This window comes from Ovis aries, chromosome 2, assembly GCF_016772045.2.
Source record: "Ovis aries strain OAR_USU_Benz2616 breed Rambouillet chromosome 2, ARS-UI_Ramb_v3.0, whole genome shotgun sequence".
NCBI lineage: Eukaryota > Metazoa > Chordata > Mammalia > Artiodactyla > Bovidae > Ovis > Ovis aries.
Window position 1 is genome coordinate 27,569,989 of NC_056055.1, and position 25,899 is coordinate 27,595,887.

Sequence of the window (25,899 nt, forward strand, 5' to 3'; positions counted from 1 at the left end):
ACTCTCACATCTGTACATGACTACTAGAAAAACCATAGCTTTGATTATATGGACTTTCTATATTGTTCTCTATATATCAAACTATATTGTTCACAATATCTTACAGAAAAGCCCAAATGAACTTTATGGTCAACCCAACATATACCACACCACCATCATTTAATCTCTCTGTACCTCAGCTTTTTCATCTGTAAAGGAGGAAGAGTAATCATGCTTTACTTATCTCAAGATTGTTGCTAAGAGCCTATCAAATAAATAATAGCACCACTACACAAATGCAAGAAATGGCATTCTCTCTGTCTTAACTTCCCTGATCACAGTGACATCTCCAACATCTTTTCAATTTTCAACCTGAAAAATTTGTGTTTGCCCTAATTCCCTAAGGAGTGTAGCTAGTGTTTTTATTTTTTTAGCCAAATATGCACAATGACAATAAATTCAACCCTCAGCCCAAATTTTCTCTCCTTTAGGATGCTTTCTCTAATGCTAATTACAGATTCTATTCACATCCCCTCATCATGAAGGGCTGACAAGATTTATCTAGTGGCTCAGATGCTATAAAAAACAGATTCTTAATACCACAGTATGTAGTATTTTGTCCTTAAAAGAATTAATGCACTCCTTATGACTCCTTATGTAGTAAAACAAAATAAAAACAAGTTTCTTTTAAACTCTAAGTCCTCAACTGTGAATCCCATCTCTAAGTCTGCATCCTCAACAAAACAACAACAAAAACCCCTAGAACTATATAAAATCCCCTTTCTCCTCAAATCACCTCTGGAGAACAGGCCAGCAACATTTAAAACACACCTTTTATTTTTTTCAAATCCCTCCAGCCTTTCTAACTAGGTAAGTCCTCAGAGAAATAACTTACAACTGTTCTGAATATACGTTATGTCTGGCAGTTTGCTATGAACCACACTGGCTTCTGTGATCTCATACCTTAAATACACCTTAGGGAAGGTTCCCAGCTCTCAGGAGACTAATCACAGATCAGAGAAAAACAACACTACAGTATCATTCTCAGTATTTCATCATTTGAAGAAATATGCTGTTTGGTTCAGACTGTTTACAAAACATATTATGATAAAACAGGTAAGATGTTAACAATAGGTGAAACTGGTCTTCATAAGCAAGGTTTCCATACTCTTTTCCAACAACCACATCTGACTGGTTATTCCTACAGGTTTCAACCATCTTCACGAGTGCCACTACCACAGATACTTCTAAATTCATTAAAAAAAAAAAAAAGTCAACAAATCCTAATTCAACACTCATCACAATCAACTGGAGGGCTTTCCTAACAATCCAGTCTGGTCAGCCCCACCTCGCGCATTTCCACTCAGTAGGTCCGGGTGGGGCTGCCAATCTGCCTTGTTAACTAGTTTTCAGTGACCCTGATGCTCTGAGAACCAATGCATTAGGTAGGCAATCTGCATTTACCTAGCAGCACATATTCTATAAATTTTTGTGAAAGTGTGTCTCCTGGGTTCTATTTAGCTGCCAGAAAAAGAAAACCTTCTTTTTTTCTGACCCAATCTTCACAACCTCCTGAAATATGTTAAGAAGTTCTACATCATCAACCAGATCTAGAAAAAGCCTCATGTTCCTGGGTGAGACCTGGGCATTAATGTTCCTATCAAAATTCTATTTTAAACCAAATACATTACCTGGAATCACGGCATTGCTATGCAGGTGGTTATCAGCAAGAAAGATTCTCCTCATCAGTCATTTTCAGTAAAAAACAGCATACCACATCATTTTGCAGACCATAATTTGGATTCCTAACCAAAAGATGTTTATTATCTGAATATTCTTTTTAGCAAGTATATAAACACTGTGGTCATATAATTACATCCACCTTTAAATACACATACTGTGACACTGTTTAGAATTTTTAAAATAAATTGCAGCTAGTTCAACATGAAAAACTTAAAATACCAGATGAAGCAGAGTTTACTATTCACCTTATTATTCCCATTTATTTACAGACTGGGAAGGATAACAAGATTTTACATCTTTTACATTCCTGAACTACTTCTCAAAGAAAATACTATTCTGTGAAACATATTTGAAACACTTGAGTGACAAGCTTGGATAACTGAAAACAAGGGCAGATGTGTAGCTCCTGGGAAATCACAGGCTTAGATCAGACCTTCTATAGCAAGATACAGAGAACATCTGGTTTAAGTAGTGGATTGAATTCACACATTAGCTTCCCCTTCCTCCTAAGATCCTGGTGAGAAGAAATTTTAAAAAGAATAAGCTCACAGAACAAGAAGCAAGAGGTTTCAATGGATTTGGGAAGAAAGAAAGCAGACAGAAGTAGAGGCAACTAAAACTGAGTGGAGGAAGTTGTAGCCTAAAATATGACCATGAAGAAAGTTAACAGATAGTTATGTCTTATCAGAAAAGATGAAAGACAGTGAGATGATCATCTTCAAAGTGCTAAAAGAAATACATGGTCAACCAAGAATTATATATCCAGCTAAATTCTCCTTTAAAAATAAAGGAGAAATTAAGGCATCTCCAGATTTAAAAACAAAGACTAAAAAAACAGCAAGAGAATTTGTTGCTAGCAAATCTGCCTATGAGAAATACTAGAGGAATCCTTCAGGCTGAAATGACTGACATCATAGGGCATATATAAAGATTTCAAATCCTAAATGATGATGCTGTTAAAGTGCTGCACTCAATGTGCCAGCAAATTTGGAAAACTCAGCAGTGGCCACAGGACTGGAAAAGGTCAGTTTTCATTCCAGTCCCAAAGAAGGACATTGCCAAAGAATGTTCAAACTAGCACACAACTGCATTCATTTCACATGCTAGCAAAGTAATGATCAAAATATTTCAAGCTAGGCTTCAACAGTATGTGAATCAAGAACTTCCAGATGTACAAGCTAGATTTAGAAAAAGCAGAGGAACCAGAGATAAAATTGCCAACATCAACATATCAACAGAGAGTAACATGGAAACTTACATTACCATATGTAAAATAGATAGCCAATGGGAATTTGCTGTATGACTCAAGGAACTCAAACTGGGGCTCTGTAAAAACCCAGAGAGGTGGGATGGGGAGAAAGATGGAGGGAGGTTTAAGAGGGAGGGGACAGATGTATACCTATGGCTGATTCATGTTGATGTTTGGCAGAAACCAACACAATTCTGTAAAGCAATTATCCTTCAATTAAAAAAAAAATAAATAAATAAAAGAATGAACCCTAAGGTAAATGATACTTTGGTTGACTATGATATATTAACATACGTTCATAGATTATAACAAATATATTATTCTGGTAAGCAATGTTGGTAATGGGTGATGTATCTGTTGGAGCAGAGGATATTTGGGAAATCCCTGTAACTTCCTCTGAATTTTGTTGTGAACTTAAAACTGATCTTAAAAAACTAGTCTTAAAAATATGGACCCAAAACCATAAAACAAAAAAGCATAAATTAGATTTCATCCTCCCCCTAAAAAACTAAACTACTAATATATACAATCTACAAAAGACATGTTAGATTCAATGTCACAAAAGTAAAGGAAAAGTAAAGGCTGAAAAGTAAAGGACAGGGCTTCCCTGATGGCTCAGGCGGTAAAGAATCTGCCTGACACAGGGTCAATCCCTGGTCTGAGGAGCTGCAGGTGACACAGGGTCAATCCCTGGTCTGGGGAGAGCCCACATGTCACAGAGCAATTAAGCCCCACCATCTGCAGTGATTGTGGAGCCCAACAAAATAAAATCTTCCACTGCTTCCATTTTTTCCCCACCTGTTAGCCATGAAGTGAAGGGACCGGATGCCATAACCTTAGCTTTTTGAATGTTGAGTTTTAAGCCAGTCTTTTCACTCTCCTCTTTCACCTTCATCCAGAAGCTCTTCTTTAGTTCATCTTTGCTTTCTGCCCATCAGGTGGAGGAGGGTGCAAAGTGCTACTCCCTAAATATAACCAGAGGCAGCTCAGAGAAAACAAAAACTTGTGCTATAGCGCCACCTATTGGAAGAGAAAAAGAAAATCCTCTACTTTTGCGTTATCAGAATCAGTTGAAAAGTATTCTCTATTTCAAATACACCATCAGAGGAACAACTCATGAAGCATCATGAAGAACCACAGTAACACTATCACAAAAAGAAAACGACAATTTCAACCAAAACAAAATTAAAACTATGGAGTATTATGATCTAACAGAGAATTCAAAAGAGCTGTCATGAAGAAACTCAACAAGCTACAAGAAAACTCAGAAAGGCTCAATGGTTCAGTTAGCTCAAGATAAAAATTAATGAACTGAAATAATAGTTCACCAAAGAGGCTGAAACCCTTAAAAAGAACCAAACAAATTCTGGAGCTGAAGAACTCAAAATACGACATAAAGAATGTATTAGAAAGCACTGGAAATAGAGCAGACCAGATACCACAAAAATACAAAGAATTATCAAAGAATATCATGAACAGCTATGTAACAACTAACTGAAAACATAGAAACAGATACATTTTTAGAATCATTATAACCTCCCAAAACTGAATCATGAAGACAGACAGTGAAATGGAAACATAAAAACCTCCCCCCAACCAAAAGCCCAGGACCAGAGGCTTCACATGTAAATTCTAACATTCAAAGATGATTTCATATCTATCCTTATCAAACTCTTCAAAAAAACTGAAAAATAGGGAATGCTAAGTAATTTCATAAAGCCAACATCACTCTGATACCAAAACCAAATGAAGACAACACAAACAAAGAGAATTATAGCCAATATCTCTGATAAGCAAAAACATAAAAATTCTCAACAAAATATTAGCAAGCTAAATACAATACATTCAAAGATCACACAACCATGATCTACAGAAGCAAGGATGGTTCAACATGCTCAAACCAAACCATGATCTATCAAAGCAAGTTGATTCAACATCCTCAAACCAATCACTGTGATACATCACCTAGATAGATAGATATATATATACAAGAATACACACTACTCAGTCACAAAAATGATAGAACACTGCTCAGTATCAAGATGATACTGCTCAGTATCATCTTTCAACATGGATGTACCTTAAGAGTATTATACTAAATGAAATAAGTCAGATGAAGAAAAATAAATACCATGTAATTTCACTCATGTGAAATATAAAAAATAAAAAACTTGAATAAACGAAACTAAATAGATAGATATAGAGAACATAGTGGTCACCAGAGAGGAAGGAGTGATCAGGGGGAGAGTGAAATAGGTAAAGGGGATCAACTATATGGCGACAGATGGAAACTGAATTTTTGGTGGTGAGCTGCAATGTACATAGTAAAAATATATTATTGTTCACATGAAGCTTATATAATGTTGTAGCCAATGTTACCTCAACAAAAAGGTAATTAAAAAACAGAAAATCTGAAGAGACATGATTGAGTATGCACACACACACAAATGAAGCTTAATCCTATTTATAGAGTCAACCAACCACGGATGGAAAATATTTGGGAGAAGAACCCCAGAAAGCTCCAAAAAGTAGAACTTAAGAATCTGCTACATACCTGCAACTAACTATATACATAATCTTTAGCTTGTATTTACAACCATTTATATAGCATTTGGGCTTCCCAGGTGGCACTAATGGTAAAGAACCTGCCTGCCAATGCATGTAGACATTAAGAGACACAAGTTCAATCCCTGGGTTGAGAAGATTCTCTGGAGGCAACCCACTCCAGTATTCTTGCCTGGAGAATCCCATGGACAGAGGAGTCTGGCAAGCTGCAGTCCACAGGGTCGCACAGAGTCAGAAATGACTGAAGTAACTCAGCACACACGCACGCACATACATAGCATTTACATCGTATCTATAAATAATTTTATAGGGTTTATAAGTAATCCAGAGATGCTTTAAAGCATACGGGAGGATATGCATAGGTTATACGCAGACATTACATCAGTTTATATAAGGGACTTGAGCATCCATGGATTTTGGAATCCAAGGTGGGGCGGGGGATCCTGGAACCAATTCACTGTGAATAAGCAGGATGACTGTATTTAAAATTGGAAGTTTCAACGCTTGTTTCCAAGGAATTGATAAATCAGGTAGGCAGAAAATCAGTAACAATATACATGACCTGAACAGTACCATCAATCAACTTGACCCAACCGATATTTATAGAACATTCCATCCAACAACAGAAGCACACACGGAACATTCACCAACATTCTGGTACATAAAGCACAATTTAATAAATATAAAAGAATACAAACCTTACAAAGTATGCTCTCAGAGCATACCAAAATAAAACTAGAAATCAATAATAGATGACAGCTAGACATTTCAAAATATTTGGAAATTAAACAATGTACTTTAAATTATACATGGGTTAAGAAGGCTCAAGATAAATTTGAAAATGTTTTGAACTAAATAAAAATGAAAAGTACAACTTAATTTACACAATATGAATATACTTAGTGAACTGTACACTTAAAGTGGTGGTGGTTGTTGTTTAGTTGCTAAGTCATCTCCTACAACTTTTGTGACTCCAAGGACTGTAGCCCGCTAGGCTCCTCTGTCCATGGGACATCATATTAACACAGAGAACAAGAAAAATCATGTGATCATATAATACATGAGCAGAAACAGTTTAACATCAATTAATGATAAAAACTCTCAAAAATTAGAAGAGAACTTCACTAACCTAATACAGATTATTTTTTAAAAATCACAGCTAAAGAAAAAAAAAAAAAAGAAAAAAAAATAAATAAAAATCACAGCTAACATCATTCTCAACAGAAAGATGCTAAGCTTTCCCCCAAGATCAGGAACAAGGCAAGGATATCCTCTCTTTGTTGTTGTTGTTCAGTCCTTAAGTTGTGTCCAACTCTTTGTGACTTTAGCATACCAGGACTTCAGCATGCCAGGCTCCACTGTCCAACACTTATCTCCTGGAGTTTGTTCAACTTCATGTCCACTGAGTCAGTGAAGCTATTTAATCATCTCATCCTCTGCTGCTCCCTTCCCCTTTTACCTTCAATCATTCTCAGCCTCAGGCTCTTTTCCAATGAGTTGGCTCTTCGAATCAGTTGGCCAAAGTGTTGGAGCTTCAGCTTCAACATCAGTCCTTCCAATGAATATTCAGTGCTGATTTCCTTTAGGATTGACTGGTTTGATCTCCTTGCAGTCGAAGGGACTCTCAAGAGTCGTCTCCAGCACCACAATTCAAAAGCATCAATTCTTCAGCGCTCAGCATTTTTCATGGTCCAACTTTCAGAACTGTATGTGAGTACTGGAAAAACCATAGCTTTGACTATACAGACCTGTGTCAGCAAAGTATGCCTCTACTTTGGAATATGGTGTCTGGGTTTGTTAGAGCTTTTCTTCCAAGGAGCAAGCTTTAATTGTGTGGCTGCAGTCACTGTCCGCAATGATTTTGGAGCCCAAGAAAATAAAATCTGTCAGTTTCCACTTTTTTCCCTCCTATTTGCCATGAAGTGATTAAAAAGATCTTAGTTTTTTGAATATTCAGTTTTAAGCCAGTTTTTTCGCTCTCCTCTTTCACTCTCATCAAGCAGCTCTTTAGTTCCTCTTCATTTTCTGCCATTAGAGTGGTATCATCTGCATATCTGAGGATGTTGATATTTCTCTCAGCAATCTTGATTCCAGCTTGTGATTCAGCCAGCCCGCATTCTGTATGATATACTGTGCATGTAAATGAAACAGGCAGAGTGACAATAACAGCCTTGTCATACTCCTTTCCCAGTTTTGAACCAGTCAGTAGTTTCATGTTCGGTTCTAACTTGCTTCTTTATCTGCATACAAGTTTCTCAGGAGACAGGTAAGGCGGTGTGGTATTCCCATCTCTTAAGAATTTTCCAGTTTGTTGTGGTCCACAAAGGCTTTAGCATAATCAATGAAGCATAAATGGATGTTTTTCTGGAATTCTCTTGCTTTCTCCATGATCCAATGAATGTTGGCAATTCGATCTCTGGTTCCTCTACCTCTTTGAAACCCAGCTTGTACATATGGAAGTTCTCGGTTCACATACTACTGAAGCCTAGCTTGAATAATTTTGAGCATAAGATGTTAAGTATTTCCCCTAAGATCAGTAACAGGGCAAGGATGTCCTGTCTCATCACTTCTAATTCAACCTCATACTGAAAGTCCTAGCTAGTGTATTTAAATAAAAAAAAGAAATGAAGGGTATTCAGGCTAGAAAGGAAGAAATATGTAAAACTGCTTTAACGACAGACAATGTAACTGTATTCAGAAGACCCCAAAGAATCTACCAAATAACTCTTCTTCATAATGAGTTTAGCAAAGTCAAAAGGTACACAGTTCAGTTCAGTTCAGCTCAGTCACTCAGTTGTGTCCGACTCTTTGTGACCCCATGAATCGCAGCATACCAGGCCTCCCTGTCCATCAACAACTTCCAGAGTTCACTCAGACTCGTGTCCATCGAGTCTGTGATGCCATCCAGCCATCTCATCCTCGGTCGTCCCCTTCTCCTCCTGTCCCCAATCCCTCCCAGCATCAGAGTCTTTTCCAATGAGTCAACCCTTCGCATGAGGTGCCCAAAGTTACTGGAGTTTCAGCTTCAGCATCATTCCCTCCAAAGAAATCCTAGGACTGATCTCCTTCAGAATGGACTGGTTGGATCTCCTTGCAGTCCAAGGGACTCTCAAGAGTCTCCTCCAACACCACAGTTCAAAAGCATCAATTCTTTGGCGCTCAGCTTTCTTCACAGTCCAACTCTCACATCCATACATGACCACTGGAAAACCATAGCCTTGACTGGATGGACCTTTGTGGACAAAGTAATATCTCTGCTTTTCAATATGCTATCTAGGTTGGTCATAACTTTTCTTCCAAGGAGTAAGCGTCTTTTAATTTCATGGCTGCAGTCACCATCTGCAGTGATTTGGGAGCCCCCAAAAATAAAGTCTGACACTGTTTCCACTGTTTCCCATCTATTTCCCATGAAGTGATGGGACCAGATGCCATGATCTTTGTTTTCTGAATGTTGAGCTTTAAGCCAACTTTTTCACTCTCCTCTTTCACTTTCATCAAGAGGCTTTTAGCTCCTCTTCACTTTCTGCCATAAAGGTGGTGTCATCTGCATATCTGAGGTTATTGAGATTTCTCCCAGCAATCTTCATTCCAGCTTGTGCTTCTTCCAGCCCAGTGTTTCTCATGATGTACTCTGCATAGAAGTTAAATAAGCAGGGTGACAATATACAGCCTTGACATACTCCTTTTCCTATTGGAACCAGTCTGTTGTTCCATGTCCAGTTCGAACTGTTGCTTCCTGACCTGCATATAGGTTTCTCAAGAGGCAGGTCAGGTGGTCTGGTCTTCCCATCTCTTTCAGGATTTTCCACAGTTTATTGTGATCCACACAGTCAAAGGCTTTGGCATAGTCAGTAAAGCAGAAATAGATGTTTTTTTTGGAACTCCAGCTGACACATAAAAGTCAACTAATCAGTAAAGATGTTAATTTTCTGTGACCTAATGTAATCCCTATTGAAATTCTAGCCAGGTTTTTTTTTTTTTAATAGAAATATATAAACTTACTTCAAAAATTTGTGGAAAAGTAGAGGTACTAGAATAACCAATTCAATTCTGGGAAAGAAAAGCAAAAGCTTAAGAATTTATATTATTCATTTCAAGACTCACAGTAATGAACATGGGGGCAGGGCGAGGGGGGGGGGAAGAATAGACACATCAATCAATGAAATAGAATAGAGAGTATGGAAACAGACCTACACAAATACTGTCAATTTTTGACAAAGGTGAAAAGGCAATTCAATGGAGAAAGAAGAGTCTTTTCAATAAATCATGCTATATGTTGGGAGTCCATATACAACAAACTGAACTTCACATCTTACACAAAAATTAACTTGAGGTGGATCATAGACCTAAATGTAAAATGTAGAAACTAAAAAAGTTTCTGTAAGAAAACTTAGGGAAAAAACCAGCATGACTTTGAGTTTGGTAATGAGTTTTTAAGTACAATACTAAAAGCAAAATTCATTAAAGAAAAAAATTTTAAGGGAGAAGTCAAGATGGCAGAATAGGAGGACCCAGAACTTGTCTCTCCTCACAATTACATCAAGAATACATCTACAAATGGAACAATTCTCACAGAGCACCTTCTGAACATTAGTGGAAGACTCTGGACACCTAAATGGATAAAAAAAAATCCCCTAACAACCAGGTAGGACCAAAGAAAGAAAAAAAGAAAAGGAATCAAAAAAGGGGCCAGCAATCCTGGCGGGAAGCTAAAGGTAAGGACAGGTTCCCATATTCAGAAAATGTGGGGAGAACAGCTGGGGCAGAAAGGGAACTTTGGGGAATCAGAGGAGATGGCCCTTTCTGTGGCAGGCAGAACAAAGTAAGAAATGCATGCATGGTCTGTGCCTCAGCCCTGAGCACTCCAGTATGAGTTGTGTGTCTCCTGGTGTAGAGGGCACTGAGTGCTGGAAAGTGGGGTTCAGAGAGTGGACTCAGGGAGGATTGGCTGTGAAAAGGCAGCCTGAAGTAACAGGACTAAGGACCCCACAACCAGGAAAGTTTAGGAAAGTTTACACAAAAAACCTGGGACATCATAGAAGCAAGGCATCATTATTGAGTGGCACAGAAGGGGCAGGGCCACCATTGCAACCCCCTTCCTCAACCATCTGCTTCAGCCTCTGCAGGCACTGGGAGGGACTCCCACCAGAGTGATCCTGCCCTAGTATAACTGCCTGTCAGTCTCCACTGCCACAGGCACTTCGCGCATAGCCCAGGGGTCACCATACCCCTCCCTGGCCTGGGTGAATAACTGTGCTTCAATGATGAGCAGATTAGAGCAAGTCCTGGTTTCTAATACCCTTTTCCAATGAAAGGATCCAGGGAAATGGGTGATTTTACATAAACAAAGAATGAAATAATGTCATTTGCAGCAGCACAGATGAAACTGGAGATTGTCATACTAAGTGAAGTTAAGCCAGAAAAAGACAGATACCATATGATTTATGTGGAATCTAAAATATGACACAAATGAACTTATTTACAAAACAGTCACAGACACAGAAAATAGACTTGTGGTTGCCAAGGGGAAGCGGGATGGGGAGGAATGGATTGGGAGTTTGGGATTAACACATGCAAACTATTATATATATTAATAGAATGGATAAACATCAAAGTCCTACTATACAGCACAGGGAATTATATTCAATATCTTGTAAAAAGCCATATGGAAAATAAAAAAGTAAAAAACAACAAAGATAAACAAAAAGAGAAATGGCTGATTTTAGAAGCGGAGTAGAGAATATACAAGATGATCCTGGCCCAGAAAGTAGGAAAGTGCTCAAAACACAAACTGCTAGGGCTATCTCAAAGTGATTCAGAAGCCAACTAAAACAGCTCACAATGGCAAATGCTGGAACAATCTGAACAACAAAATAAATAATGCAGTTTTTAGTTATAACTGTATGATGATGGAAAACTCTGACACCCTCAATAATAATAAAATTAGACCTTTGATATTTTTCCAAATTTTAATCGTATATAATTGCGTCTTTGTGCAAATATATATATTTTTCAAAGCATGAAGACAGAGTATACAGGAACATACTGAAAAGAGACATATAAACTAGTATATGTTAAGGGGGGAAGAAGCCAGGACAGTTAGGGACTCATGAGTCCATATATAAATACCTGAGTTGCTACTAGGAGCCAAGAACTATGAGAGGCATGAGGAATACAAGGATAAATAGTTCCTGACCTTTAAAAACATCATTGTCTGGGAGAAAGAATAAAAGCATATACCCAGGGAGTATTTTTATTCAGTTATCTCTCCTTTCCCTATAAGTCTGAGAAAGAATTCCAGCATATGATTTTGTTTTCCTGTATTACTCCAAATCCTCCCAAATCCACTCATGATGTTTGTCTCCAGCAAATAAAATAAAATATAAAAATTCTGAAGGATTTACTGAAAAGACTGGAAAAGAAGAGAACTTAAGTGTTAACAATGTATAACTGACTAGATAAAACTTCCTTCAGAGACTTCCCCAACAGAACCCTCCTGGGTGTGGGGAAATGGGCAGTGGGGAGTAAGAGATACAGAACTGAGGTAAAAAAGGAGCACAGAAACATCTGGGTTGGTAGACTGGGTTTCTGTAGACTAATTTAATAAATAGATTCTTAGGTCCCTATTTTAGCAACAAAACATCTGCTCACAAAGAACTGAAATTATGCATGTAAAAAGCATATTTATTTGTCATATGCTACTCAATTGAAAAAATATAAGGTATAAAACAGAATGCAGAGTATGATCTCATTTTTATTAAGAAATACATAAATAGAACAGGTACATAAACAAAGACCAGAAGAACATATGCCAAAATATTAACAGAGTGTATTTTATTTTCTGATTATCAGTACAAGTTTGATATTGACTTTATATTTGCCTATCTTTATTTATTTCTAGAAAACATTATTTTTAAAAGTCAATACATATTATATGCAAACTTCCTGGGAAACAGTATTGTGTCTATAATAAAATAAAAACACAGAAACAACACTAATTAAACTACTGGGCAATTTAAACCCTAACTCAGAAGATTTTTTTAAATGGAGAAAATATAAATCCTCTAGAACATTTTTCACCTAGAGCTAAATTAAATTAGCCTTTATAAAGCTATAAAAGTAACATATTAGGATTGACTTTGAAAACAGTATCATTCTAAATGAGAAAATGTTTCCATGAGTAGCTAAGATCATATGGCCCTTCTTAAACATATAGGAATCTAAGAATCTATAATAATTGATCCATTTAAAATATTATAATGTCTAGCACAAGCATTCAAACATTTTTGATGAAATAAAGTCCTGAGTTCACTTATAGGGACAGACAACCTTCCTTTTGAAGGGAAGAGTGCCACAAACTATTAGATCAAGTGTGCAGAAGAAATGGTGCTGCCTGAACTATAGTGAATAAAAACAACTCCAAGATCAAAAAAGACATGCCTTTGTTTCCCTCAAGTACTATCTGTAGGCCTTCTCTAAACCATTCTCCACCTGCAATGGCCAGCTCCTCGCACTATGAACACAGCAGCATCCAGACAGGAAAGTATGAGCCAAAGACTAATACCTATTCACATCCAAGAGAAAGAACAAAGAGAGGAAGTATTCTTTCATAGCAGCTAGAATAGGCTAGTTAATGGTTTTGCAGTAGAATCTGCCACTCAAAAAGTTATGGATTAAAATCATAAAGGTTTACTACCCAAGAAAACAAATGTTAGGTTTTAAACAAGACAAAAAAAAAAAAAAAAAAAAAAAGAAGAAGAAAACATGATCATTAACAAACTGAGAAAATGTTAAAGCAGAATCCCTATTAATAAAGGTTTTTTTCATGCAAGTGTAAGTAGATAGTTTCAATTTTTCATCACTGTAACTAGTTACAATGCAAAATTCATAGCTTCTTTAAAAATCCAATTTGCTCCATTTACTGTGATCAGATTGATCACTGTTTGAAAGTGTTGGAATTGGGGTTGGAGCACCAGGTCTTCCTTAAACCAAAACTCACTTTATTTCCTCTATCCCATATTGCCTCCATAAGAACTAGAAAAATAAAACCTTTTTAGCAGCAAAGTGCATTAAATGAGAGTTAATAATTGCAAAGAAATGTTTTGATTATTTAACTTACATTTTTTAGAACATGAAATATATAAGCAAATTAAGTATTAATAATTAAATATATCTTTTGGTGAGAATGAAGTGATATGGGAAAGGACAGATAAAGTCACTGGAAAAGAAACATTTCAGTGTATGCATATTCATACCAACAATACCATTTATTTTTAGAACTAAAGAAAAATCTTCAGATTTTGAGGCATTTGGAAGGAGAATGAGATATGCTCTTAAGAGAACTGTGATTTAAGGTTTATCTTCAGCATAATTTTATGATTTCCAATTGGAATTGTGAGGTTCAAGCTCATCTCCTAGACGAATTTTCTAAATTGTGTGAACTTGAACAATCTATATGATTAACAAGAGGGAGACTGTTATAATTAATAGTAGAACAATACAACAGAACATGCAAACTTACAGACTGGAAGCATTATGAATGAATTGTGGTTTTTAAACCTTTTTTATGGTGTTTTAAATTTTAATATGGACTTTAAAATAAATGCCTTGAGCCATTTTCTTAGGAGTATCAGAGTAGCAACAAAGGAAGGTGTACAAAAAAGAGGGGAGAGAAAAGGGGGAGGAGAAAGGAAGGAAGGAAGAGGGAGGGAGGAAGGAAGAAAGAAAACCAAAATTGCCAGCACTTTCTCAAACTGAGAGCTGTGCAAGGTGCTAGCTCATAAACCTTGGCTTCTCCCAAAGCTTGGTTGGCCACCTCTTTGGAAGAGAAGATGTAATCTCTGCTCTTTTGAATCCCTAGGGTACACCCAAAGAGGATGTGGGGGCTGGGTGGGAAATTTATAGAGTAGTTTTTCTCCAAATGGTCCCTTGGATCACCAAAATGGAACCACCTAGTAATAGTTAATATGCAGATTACCAGGCTAGGTCCCAGATACTGAACTGATGTTTCTTGGGTGTGGCAGGCTGGGAATATTCATATTTTAAGTCACAAAGTAGAATTCTTGGTTGGGACATAACTGGAACAGAGGCTGAGAGGCAACATGATGAATGGGTTTGGGGCCACAGAGGCTTGGGTTTAAATTCCAGTTCTTCATTTAATAGCTCTGACTGTAGCATGTCACCCAAACCCTTGGATCCTCAATTTTCTCATTATAGAAGGTGGAATGACAGTCTGTTTTGGAGGCCAAGTAAAACTGTGTGTATGTACATGTGAGGCGTCACAAAACTTTTCTAATAGACGACCTTTCAAGTTCTTCCAACTCGTTTGCTTTAATCCTCTAATGTATATAACTATCACAAGAACGTCTCTTTATCTCTTCCCTTAAAGCAGGATTTCTCACCTTTTTCTCATCTACCCCCTCTCCTCCCAGGAGCCTTTCTAAGCATTTTCTCTTCTAATTCCCCAGTCCGAGACAGACAGTACTTAAGTTTTGTGGCCCTCTGGAAAGCCACAAGCCATTGTATTGTCTGAGATCTTTTTCCCCTCAAAAATATGAGCACCATCATCCACGTTGAGAAAGTCCATCCTCGAGAGAGGTGACTTGGTCAAGGTCACACCACAAATTAGGAGCAGGATCTAGTCTACATTGGCCACAAACCGATGGTCTGGAACCGGCCCATCCGCCCTCCCCCTCAGTTTACTCATTTACTTTTAATTAGTTACTGATATTTAAAAATCCAGAGCTCCTACAGAAGGATGTCGGGTCCTGGGCGGGGCTGAGAGAGGCCCCTCGCAACCGGGCCCTGCAGCCCCGATACCCAGGCCAGTCCCCCTCACTGAGGTGCCCGCCAGCACTCACCACGTGAGGATTCAGACGTTTAACATGCAGCTGGAATCGCCGGCGCAGCTAACAGCAGATCGCGCGCCTCTCCCGCGGCTTCTCATCCGTAGCCCTCGTAGCGGCGGGCGGGTCGGCTTTACTGCCTTCCCCGCCCGACTTGCCCCCCGTCCGCCGGCTGACCTCCGCCCCAGCCCTAACTGAACCCCACAGGCCGTGCTTCGCCGAGGTGTCCAGAGGCCCCGCCGCTGCCCAGCAGGGCAAGCAATACTACCGCCCCTCACAGTCCCGTCTGACTGACCAGGCCGCGCCCGCCTAGCGGTCCATTCACCGCCGCTGGGCTCTAGGGGCTGAGGCAAAGCTCCCTCCGCGATCCCCGGCGCGTCCCCGCTGCCTCACACTGCACCAATCGCCGCCGCGCGCTGCTGCACGTGACGCGCGCGGGCCAATGGCAGCTTGAGATGGCCCGTGACGCGACTGGTGGCTCTGGGAGCTTTCAAAGTGGGCTGAGGGGGCTGCGGCGTGCTAAGTGCCTGCTCAGCTGACGCTGTTGGGTGGTTTCGGGGTCAGTTCTGCAGGACTGAGGGTAGCCGAAGTCCAGTTTTGACTCCCCCTGCTTTCCCCGGACTACACCAGTAGAAGAAAAAAGGGAAAGGAGTACTTGGGACGAGGGCTGACACAGAATGGGGTTTGGCCAGCCTCTCAGCCCTGGACCGAGAGCCTGTTTTTCCTTTTTTTTTCCTCCGTTGTCATCCTAGTCCAGCCCCAGTCTTACTGGCTACCGCAGTTCAGTTCAGTTCAGTTCAGTTCAGTTCAGTCGCTCAGTCGTGTCCAACTCTTTGCGACCCCATGAATCGCAGCACGCCAGGCCTCCCTGTCCATCACCAACTCCCGGAGGTCACTCAGACTCATGTCCATCGAGTTGGTGATGCCATCCAGCCATCTCATCCTCTGTCGTCCCCTTCTCCTCCTGTCCCCAATCTCTCTCCGCATCAGAATCTTTTCCAATGAGTCAACTCTTCGCATGAGGTGCCCAAAGTACTGGAGTTTCAGCTTCAACATCATTCCCTCCAAAGAAATCCCAGGGCTGATCTCCTTCAGAATGGACTGGTTGGGTCTCCTTGCAGTGCAAGGAACTCTCAAGAGTCTTCTCCAACACCACAGTTCAAAAGCATCAATTCTTTGGCGCTCAGCTTTCTTCACAGTCCAACTCTCACATCCATACATGACCACAGGAAAAACCATAGCCTTGACTAGACGGACCTTAGTTGGCAAAGTAATGTCTCTGCTTTTGAATATGCTATCTAGGTTGGTCATAACTTTTCTTCCAAGGAGTAAGCATCTTTTAATTTCATGGCTGCAGTCTGGCTACCTAGCCTCCAGCTAGTCCCAGATGTTCCCAAGGGCGGGAATACTGGGATTAGATCAAGGCCGAGCAGTCAGCCTCACACTAGTTCCGTTAACAGATGGAAGGATGGGTTTGCCTGCATGCCTAACTTTCAACATCCTAAACCCTTAGGCTTTTTCCCCCTCTCTCAGAAGGTGTTAGGTTGGTACCCCAGGAATGCAAACTCCACTCTATCCTTACTGTTGGCTTCTATCCCCAAGTTTGGGCCAAAATGGTTGTAGCTTCAGACATCACCTTAGTTTATTTTAGTTTGAACTAGCAGTCATTGTATTCTTCACCACTACTCTTTGCAGAAAAAGAAAAAAAAAAGTTTCACAGTAACAATTATTAACTCTATCAAAAGTTGACCCTTGAGATATATGTATCTTTAAAATTCTATGATGATTGTCTGAAAAGGCATTTGGACTATTAAGTTGAATGATATGATACGGCATTGCCATTTGTTCTAAACAAATACAGTTTGAGTTGTGAGCTTAACTAGTCACTGTTTTGCAAAATGAAACACCAATGTTACTTGACTAAGAAACTAGTATTCAGACTTGAGTATTTGTCAGATTAAAAAAAAATCTCTTTTAGAAAGGATTCTTCCAGAAGCGCCACCCAAGAACTTCTATCTACATCTTACAGATTTGAACTTAGTAACATGGCCTTGCCTGGTACTCTAAGCATATTTCTGTCCTCAATAAAATTCCCTTCCAAAAAAGGAAGGAAGAATGCCTTTGGATGAACAACTACAACCTCTTTTTATAAACACTTGCAAGTGGTCCTGTACCACACAACTCAGTAGAAATAATTCCTTCCTCTGGGTGTGCTGAACAACTTACTAGGCAAATATAAACTCTGTGGCTGACTCTGTGCTAAATGCTTTACATATATTTTCCTCTTAAATGCACAACAATTCTGCAAGGTGGGCAGGCATTACTAGCCCTCTCATGCACATGAACACTGAAAGATAATAGTGACAAACCATAGGTATACCAAATGGTATAGATATACTACTGAGCTGCTACACAGTATTTTACAAGCATATGGGCCTCAGGAATATAATTTCACGTACTAAGTCAAGAAGGACCACTCTACTCTGTCTAAAGCTGACTAGAATCAAACAAAATGAGAGTAAGGCCACTCCCCTATAAGTGCAGGAAGCAGGCATCAGGTAATATACCAGTGTAAAACTATAGTTATGTCAAAACACCAGTATAGTAATGTTGTACAAACAAATGCTTTTGATAAACAGTTGAAGCTAAAAGAGAACTGAAAAAGTTGAACTTGGTACTTCTCAACACTGTCCAGGGGAGAACAGTGCCCATATTAGAGTTTATTAGCAACCCACTCCAGTACTCTTGCCTGGAAAATCCCATGGACAGAGGAGCCTAATAGGCTGCAGTCCATGGGGTCGCTAAGAGTTGGACACGACTGAGCGACTTCACTTTCACTTTTCACTTTCATGCCTTGGAGAAGGAAATGGCAACCCACTCCAGTGTTCTTGCCTGGAGAATTCCAGGGACGGGGGAGCCTGGTGGGCTTCCGTTTATGGGGTTGCACAGAGTCGGACACGACTGAAGCGACTTGGCAGCAGCAGCAGCAGTAAGTAATGAGACTGATTTTTTGCATTCAATAAACTTTAATGCTTATTGAATACATGCTGCTCCATTAAGCATAAGTATTAGTCAGATAATCCCTGCCTTTAGGGATTCCACAGTCAAGGGGGAGAAAGACAAGAGTACAGACAATTTGAACACATCATGATACTATGGATGATGTGGAACAGGTGAGAAGGCATCCAACCTGGAAGGGAGGGAAGGGAGTTGTCACAGAAGAATTTCTAAAGAACTGATGGCTCTAAATAATATATTTTTAAAAGAGCTGATGACTAATGGGGTATTGAAAATGGAACTGGAGACCACCAGCCAAGTGTAAGGAATGGTAGTACAAAAGTATATAGATGGCAAAGAGGGTGAGGCATGTTGACTACCGGGTATGAAGAGATAGGGGATAGGAGAGTACGTGGAACAGTTAGGCAGTGCCCTATCATGATGGGTCACATATTCATGCTAAGGAGTTTGATTGCTATGGCTGGTAGCATCCATTGTCTCCTTGCTTTGGCAGGTGGGTGGGGGTGGGTGGAGTTACTTTATCTTGTGTGCAGTTTTCTTGGTGGCATTCTTAATTTAGACATCTTCTGCTTCCCCAGCCTATGGATGGGCACTTGACACAAAAGATGAGGGATAGGGAGTTGAGTGTTTAAACATCTGCACTATAGAGCTGGTGAGGCTCTTGGATCCATGAAAAGATTCCAAGATTGGATGGTACTCACAACTGACAGTATTTTCCTTAGAAAACCCAATAACCTAGAGATTAGTTACTTCATTTTCACATCTCACGACTAGGTACAAATACTGTATTTTCGTTGCTGAAAAGATGTACTCTATAATTATTGTGATTGTACTTTCTAGCCAAAAATTAAATTGTATTTAATCATCCCTGTTACAGAAAATCTGTATTATATAAAAATCATTTTTTAGTTAATATTAAAACAGTTTATTCCAGGCACCATCTCCAGTTATGATATCCTCAGTAATACACCTTAGCCACTGCTCTGAATCTATCTACTGTTAAGGGAGATAAGTGGACAGTCATTCTTTAATGGTAAGTTGTTGCACTTATTGAAGACTTGCCCTGTTAGTTTATCTCAAATATTTCATTATTGAGTTGAATGAATGTTCTGGCTTGGCAGTTTTTAAAGTTGTAATTTTGTTTCCTTATGAAGCACAAGCCGGAATCAAGATTACAGGGAGAAATATCAGTAACCTCAGATATGCAAATGACACCACCCTATTTAAGAAAGTGAAGAAGAGCCAAAGAGCCTCTTGATGAAAGTGGAAGAGGAGAGTGAAAAAGTTGGCTTAAAGCTCAACATTAGAAAACTAAGATCATTGCATCTGGTCCCATCCCTTCATGGCAAATAGATGGGGAAAGAGTGGCACTTTATTTTTGGGGGCCCCAAGAAAAAGAAATGCAAAAATGCAAAATGGCTGTCTGAGGAGGCCTTACGATAGCTATGAAAAGAAGGGAAGTGAAAAGTAAAGAAGAAAAGGAAAGATATACCCATTTGAATGCAGAGTTCCAAAGAATAGCAAGGAGAGATAAGAAAGCCTTCCTCAGTGATCAATGCAAAGAAGTAGAGGAAAACAGTAGAATGGGAAAGACTAGAGATCTCTTCAAGAAAATTAGAGATACCAAGGGAACATTTCATGCAAAAAATGGGCTCAATAAAGGACAGAAATGATAGGGACCTAATAGAAGCAAAAGATATTAAGAAGAGGTGGCAAGAATACACAGAAGAATTGTACAAAAAAGATCTCTGTGACCCAGATAATCATGATGGTGTGATCACTCACCTAGAGCCAGACATCCTGGAATGTGAAGTCAACTGGGCCTTAGGAAGCATCACTATGAACAAAGCTAGTGGAGGTGATGGAATTCCAGTTGTGCTATTTCAAATCCTAAAAGATGATGCTGTGAAAGTGCTGCACTCAATATGCCAGCAAATTTGGAAAACTCAACAGTGGCACAGGATTGGAAAAGGTCAGTTTTCATTCCAATCCCAAAGAAAGGCAATGCCAAAGAATGCTCAAACTACCACACAATTGTACTCATCTCACATGCTAGTAAAGTAATGCCTAAAATTCTGCAAGCCAGGCTTCAGCAATATGTGAACCATGAACTTCCAGATGTTTGAGCTGGTTTTAGAAAAAGCAAGGGAACCAGAGATCAAATTGCCAAGATCCGCTGGATCATGGAAAAAGCAAGAGAGTTCCAGAAGAACATCTATTTCTGCTTTATTGACTATGCCAAAGCCTTTGACTGTGTGGATCACAATAAACTGTGGAAAATTCTGAAAGAGATAGGAATACCAGACCATCTGACCTGCCTCTTGAGAAACCTATATGCAGGTCAGGAAGCAACAGTTCGAACTGGACATGGAACAACAGACTGGTTCCAAATAGGAAAAGGAGTATGTCAAGACTGTATATTGTCACCCTGCTTATTTAACTTAAATGCAGAGTACATCATGAGAAACGCTGGGCTGGAAGAAGCACAAGCTGGAATCAAGATTGCTGGGAGAAATATCAATAACCTCAGATATGCAGATGACACCACCCTTATGGCAGAAAGTGAAGAGCTAAAGAGCCTCTTGTTGAAAGTGAAAGAGGAGAGTGAAAAAGTTGGCTTAAAGCTCAACATTCAGAAAACTAAGATCATTGCATCCGGTCCCATCACTTTATAACAAACAGATGGGGAAAGAGTGGAAAGAGTGGAAACAGTGGCTGACTTTATTTTTCTGGGCTCCCAAATCACTGCAGATGGTGACTGCAGCCATGAAATTAAAAGACACTTACTCCTTGGAAGGAAAGTTATGACCAACCTAGAAAATCAGAGATATTACTTTCCCAACAAAGGTCCATCTAGTCAAGGCTATGGTTTTTCCAGTAGTCATATATGGATATGAGAGTTGAACTATAAAGAAAGCTGAGCACCGAAGAATTGATGGTTTCAACTATGGTGCTGGAGAAGATTCTTGAGTCCCTTGGACTGCAAGGAGATCCAACCAGTCCATCCTAAGGGAGATCAGCCCTGAGTGTTCATTGGAAGGACTGATGTTGAAGGTGAAACTCCAGTACTTTGGCCACCTGATGTAAAGAGCTGACTCATTTGGAAAGACCCTGATGCTGGGAAAAATTGAAGGCAGAAGGAGAAGGGGACGACAGAGGATGAGAAGGATGGCATCATCGACTCAAAGGACGTGAATTTGGGTAAACTCCAGGAGTTAGTGATCGACAAGGAGGCCTGGTGTGCTGTGGTCCATGGGATCACAAAGAGTTGGACATGACTGAGTGACTGAACTGAACTGATAATTATTTGCAATTGTGTTTGAAATAAGCCATAATGTAATTGTCTCAAGTTAATGTGAGCTGTTTTTAGCAGTGCAAAAGCTCTGATTGCATATTTTCATTTTATCCCTAGTATTAATAAAAGATGGGCATTCATGTTTAATCATATTCACAGATTACCTTAATGAACAGAAATATGTTACATTATCTTTAAATCAATGAATTTCAATATATTCCAAGGTTCCCCCCCCAAATATTGCATCATTATGACAAAAAAATGATAAACTCTCCTCCCAAGGTTTTGAATATATTATTTTTGAAAATGAGAATATACCTATCTTTAATTATTAAAAAAAATTCATTGAAAAAATAAATTGCAAGAAAGCAGAAAAGTATGAGGACTACCTTTAAAATATATAAATTTTATATGTAAAAATACATAAATTTAAAATATATAAAAGTGGCTTATACTGTCCAAGACATTTTTCTACAAATTTGTTCAAACATAAGCTTAATTTAAATAAGATCATACAACATACTATTTTTTACCTTACGTAACATAGACAGCTTTGAATAACAAATTACCACACACTTAGTGACTTAAAACAATATTTATTTATTATCTCACAGTTTTTGTTGCCAGGCTGCAATCAGCTGTTGGCCAGGACAGCAGTCCCAACAGAGGTTTGACCATGGAAATATCTGCTTCCAAGCTGTTATTGGCAAGATTTATCTCCCTACAGCTCTAGACTGTGGTTCCATTTTTTTTGCTGACTGTCAGCAGTGGACTGCTCTCAGCTTCTAGAAGCTGTCCTCAATTCCTTGCCACGTGGTTCTCTCCATTGACCCTCTTACAAACTGGCAGCTTCTTTGAAGCCAGTAAAAGAGTGAGAATTGCTACCCCATGGACTGTAGCCCACCGGGCTTCTCTGTTCTGAAATGCATGGAACTGGAATGGATTGCCATGCCCTTCTCCAGGGGATCTTCCCAATCCAGGGATCAAACCCAGGTGTCCTGCATGGCAGGCAGAGTCTTTGCCACTGAGCCACCTGGGAAGCCCATAACAGTAGCCTAATACTGTACAAATGTCCTATAATTTAACTACCCTCTGTAGATGGAAGGTTGTGTCAAATTCTTCTTTATTATAAACAGTGCTACAATACATTTTTGTGACTTCTCCAGTTATTTCCTGAAGATAATGCCTAAAAGTAAAATTGCTGAGTCAAATGGTATACGCTTTTAAAAACAATTTGCATATTACAAAATAGCCATCCAAAAAATTAATCCCATCCAGTAAGAATGTATGAGACTGCTAGTTCTTGCACATACTTGCCTTACCCATAAATTTAAGCTTTACTATTCTAATGGTTAAAAACTATGTTTCATAGTTTTAATCTGTATTGCTTTATTGGTAAAGTCAAACATGTTTATATGTTTACTGGACATTTGTTTTGTGAATTGTCTTCTCATGACTTTTGCCTAGCATGCAACTGTGAAAAACTATATGTTAACTGCTTTTTATGGATTGCAAATATTTTCCCTAATTTATGTTTTTCAATATTTGGCAGAATTCTTGGCCTTGTAAAAGTTTTAAATTTTTTTTCAGAAATCAGTTCTATTGGTCATTTTCTTAATGCTTTCTGCCTTTGCTACAATGCTCAGTAACACCTTTCCCACTTGAGAAGTATAAACATTTCCACACATTTGTTGTTCCAAAATTCTTATAGTTTTATATCTTATTTAACTTTTAATTGCTCTGGAATTGTGTTGTAAGATTGATTAATTGTGACAAACATGACAAGTGTGTGTGTTTTACTTGAGTGATTTTAGATGGGCAACTCTAGAGCTAGTTTTAAAATGAGTCACTTGTTGCTGTAGATTTGTGGGAAATAGAGAACAAATCAGCACTGTGGAATGTTTCTTCATAATGCGGTTCTCTGAGTACTTTTGTTTCCAGTAAAATGCACTTTTTCCTGAAATGTTATGGAACTATGTCACTTGTGCTATGATAACATTATATAAGAGGACATACTTAGTGATGAAATTGACAACAGGGAATAAATTAAAAGGATCTAGGACAAGGACCAAACCACAGAAGCCCTTAATTAAAAGAGCAGGATGTTCTTGCCAAAACACAATTACTTTCAAAGGCAATCACATTGAGGCCCAGGGCACTGAAGCTTCTGTTGAGAAAGTGGAGTTATTCTTCACTACAAGTGGGAAATCAAAAATAGTTGGGGAGCAGTGGGAGGCCAAGACTGACCTCAGGCTTGGCTGGAGTGTAAAGCAAGTCTCTTAGGTATGCTCTCCTGCCCCAGTGGAATTCAAGAAGACTGAGTCAAAAAGAAATTTTGGTGACCAGTACACCAAAGTGGCTTGTTGAGCTTTGATGTCTCTTAAATGAATTAATGTGTGAAATAAAGAAACAAAAGCAGATATGAAATTCAAATTCTGTGACTTGTTCGCCTACGATTCCCAACACTTAGCACAGAGTCTGGCTCAGTGTGGGTTCTCAGTGTTAATTTCCTCTCCCTTTCCCCTGAACCATCCTCTCACTTAACTCAACATCTATCATTTAGCACAGGGACTGGAATATTATTAAGCACTTAGTGAATGTTTATGGAATAAATGTTTGCATGGTTTCAAGAAATAAATGTACAGGTATTCAAGAGGAAATTTAGTTACATACAAACAATCATATAACCAATTTATGAAGAGCCTATTTCTATACTAAGTGCTTTGTGTACTTAGTTCATTTAACCCTCATAAGAACCCCATGATATAAATATTATTAATATTATTGTTCCAATTTTGCATGTGAAGAAACAGAATATCAGAGAGGAACCAAAGTTATCTGACTAAGTGGAGGGATCAAGGTTTAAAACATTGAGCTGACTACAAAGCCCAAGTAATTTCCCAGTATTCCTTTAGAGCCTCTAAAAACGTCACAGATCACCAAGGAGAGATACCTCTAATCATTGCATAGGCATGTTCACTCCCAAGGTATTTCATGGGTGTTGATCTTCCAAAATGGACAAGACCCACATCCAAAGATTATGCAAGATCACAGGAGCTAGAGAGAGCTCATTAACCTTTCAAATTCCTTCAACTCAGCTCCTCAGGGAAGAAAGACAACAGATGGTCAATGTGCTGTTCACTTCCTCAGCTGCATGACTATTTATAGAGACATTTAACTTGACAGACTGGTTGGAATTTATAGTGGATATAGGAGCTGACACATTCAAGTTTAGCCTGAGCTTTAACACCTGCTTATTAAATCTGTTCAAAAGGCAGCCCAATACATGGAGAAGGCAATGGCACCCCACTCCAGTACTCTTGCCTGGAAAATCCCATGGACGGAGGAGCCTGGTAGGCTGCAGTCCATGGGGTCGCAGAGTCTGACACGACTGAGCAACTTCACTTTCACTTTTCACTTTCATGCATTGGAGAAGGAAATGGCAACCTGCTCCAGTTTTCTTGCCTGGAGAATCCCAGGAATGGTGGAGCCTGATGGGCTGCCATCTATGGGGTTGCACAGAGTCGGACACGACTAAAGTGACTTAGCAGCAGCACCAGCAGCAGCAGCCCAATACAGTGGGAAACGGTTTACTAGAAAGAGTGATGGGTGGGAAATAGGAAATATGGGTCCAACTCACTGTTTTATTATCATTACTTTTATTATAAATTTGTTCATTTGGCAAATGCTTTTTGAAATATCTGTTTTATGCCAGACTCTGCTCTATTCTATGTATTTAGCAAAAAAGGGTTGAGGGAGACCATCGCATAATGGTTTCTTCTGCTGAAGGGGCAAACATGGTTAGTATATGTAAGCCATCATTCTTTAGCAATTTACATCTAGGTTTATGTGCTCCTTTCTCAGAAAGTAAGCTACACTGAAGGAAGAGAAAATGAGGCTCCTACAGATGCATGTGCTGGCTTACTTGTACCTTTAGAACATTGCCCCTTTGGTGGTGTTCTAAATGAAGAGAGCTGTGATTAGATGTTAACATAGCTCACAGTTTTTGCCCTAAGGAACATTGGAGAGTGGGGAGGGATAGATGAGCTGTCTTCCTTGCTGAAACATGTGCCCAGTCATCTCTGCTGTGCCTTCCCTTTCTGAGTTAGGCCCCAGCTTTATCAGATGAACATGTCAGCTTGGGGGTCCAGGACTGTTTGGTCACTTGAAGAAATCCCAGCTTTAGCCAAGGGCTAGAGCAGTCC

General features: G+C 39.2%; 1 protein-coding gene across 7 annotated transcripts in view; it reads right to left on the bottom strand.

Annotated features, from left to right (window-relative positions):
* Positions 1 to 15,779, bottom strand: part of PTPDC1 (protein tyrosine phosphatase domain containing 1) — a 75,150-nt gene extending 59,371 nt beyond the window's left edge. For 4 of the 7 annotated variants that reach the window (XM_042242986.2, XM_060410827.1, XM_060410826.1 and 1 more), the window contains exon 1: positions 15,397 to 15,779. Coding sequence is in view for 1 of the 7 variants with exons in the window: in XM_060410824.1 (XP_060266807.1) it covers positions 3,770 to 3,866 (97 nt within the window). In the remaining 6 variants the exon portion in view is untranslated. Of the gene's footprint in view, positions 1 to 1,670; positions 1,785 to 3,769; positions 3,992 to 15,396 lie in introns of those variants that run through there. The other 3 variants (XM_060410824.1, XM_042242985.2, XM_060410825.1) reach the window with 3 other exon arrangements.
* Positions 15,780 to 25,899: the final 10,120 nt, after the last annotated feature.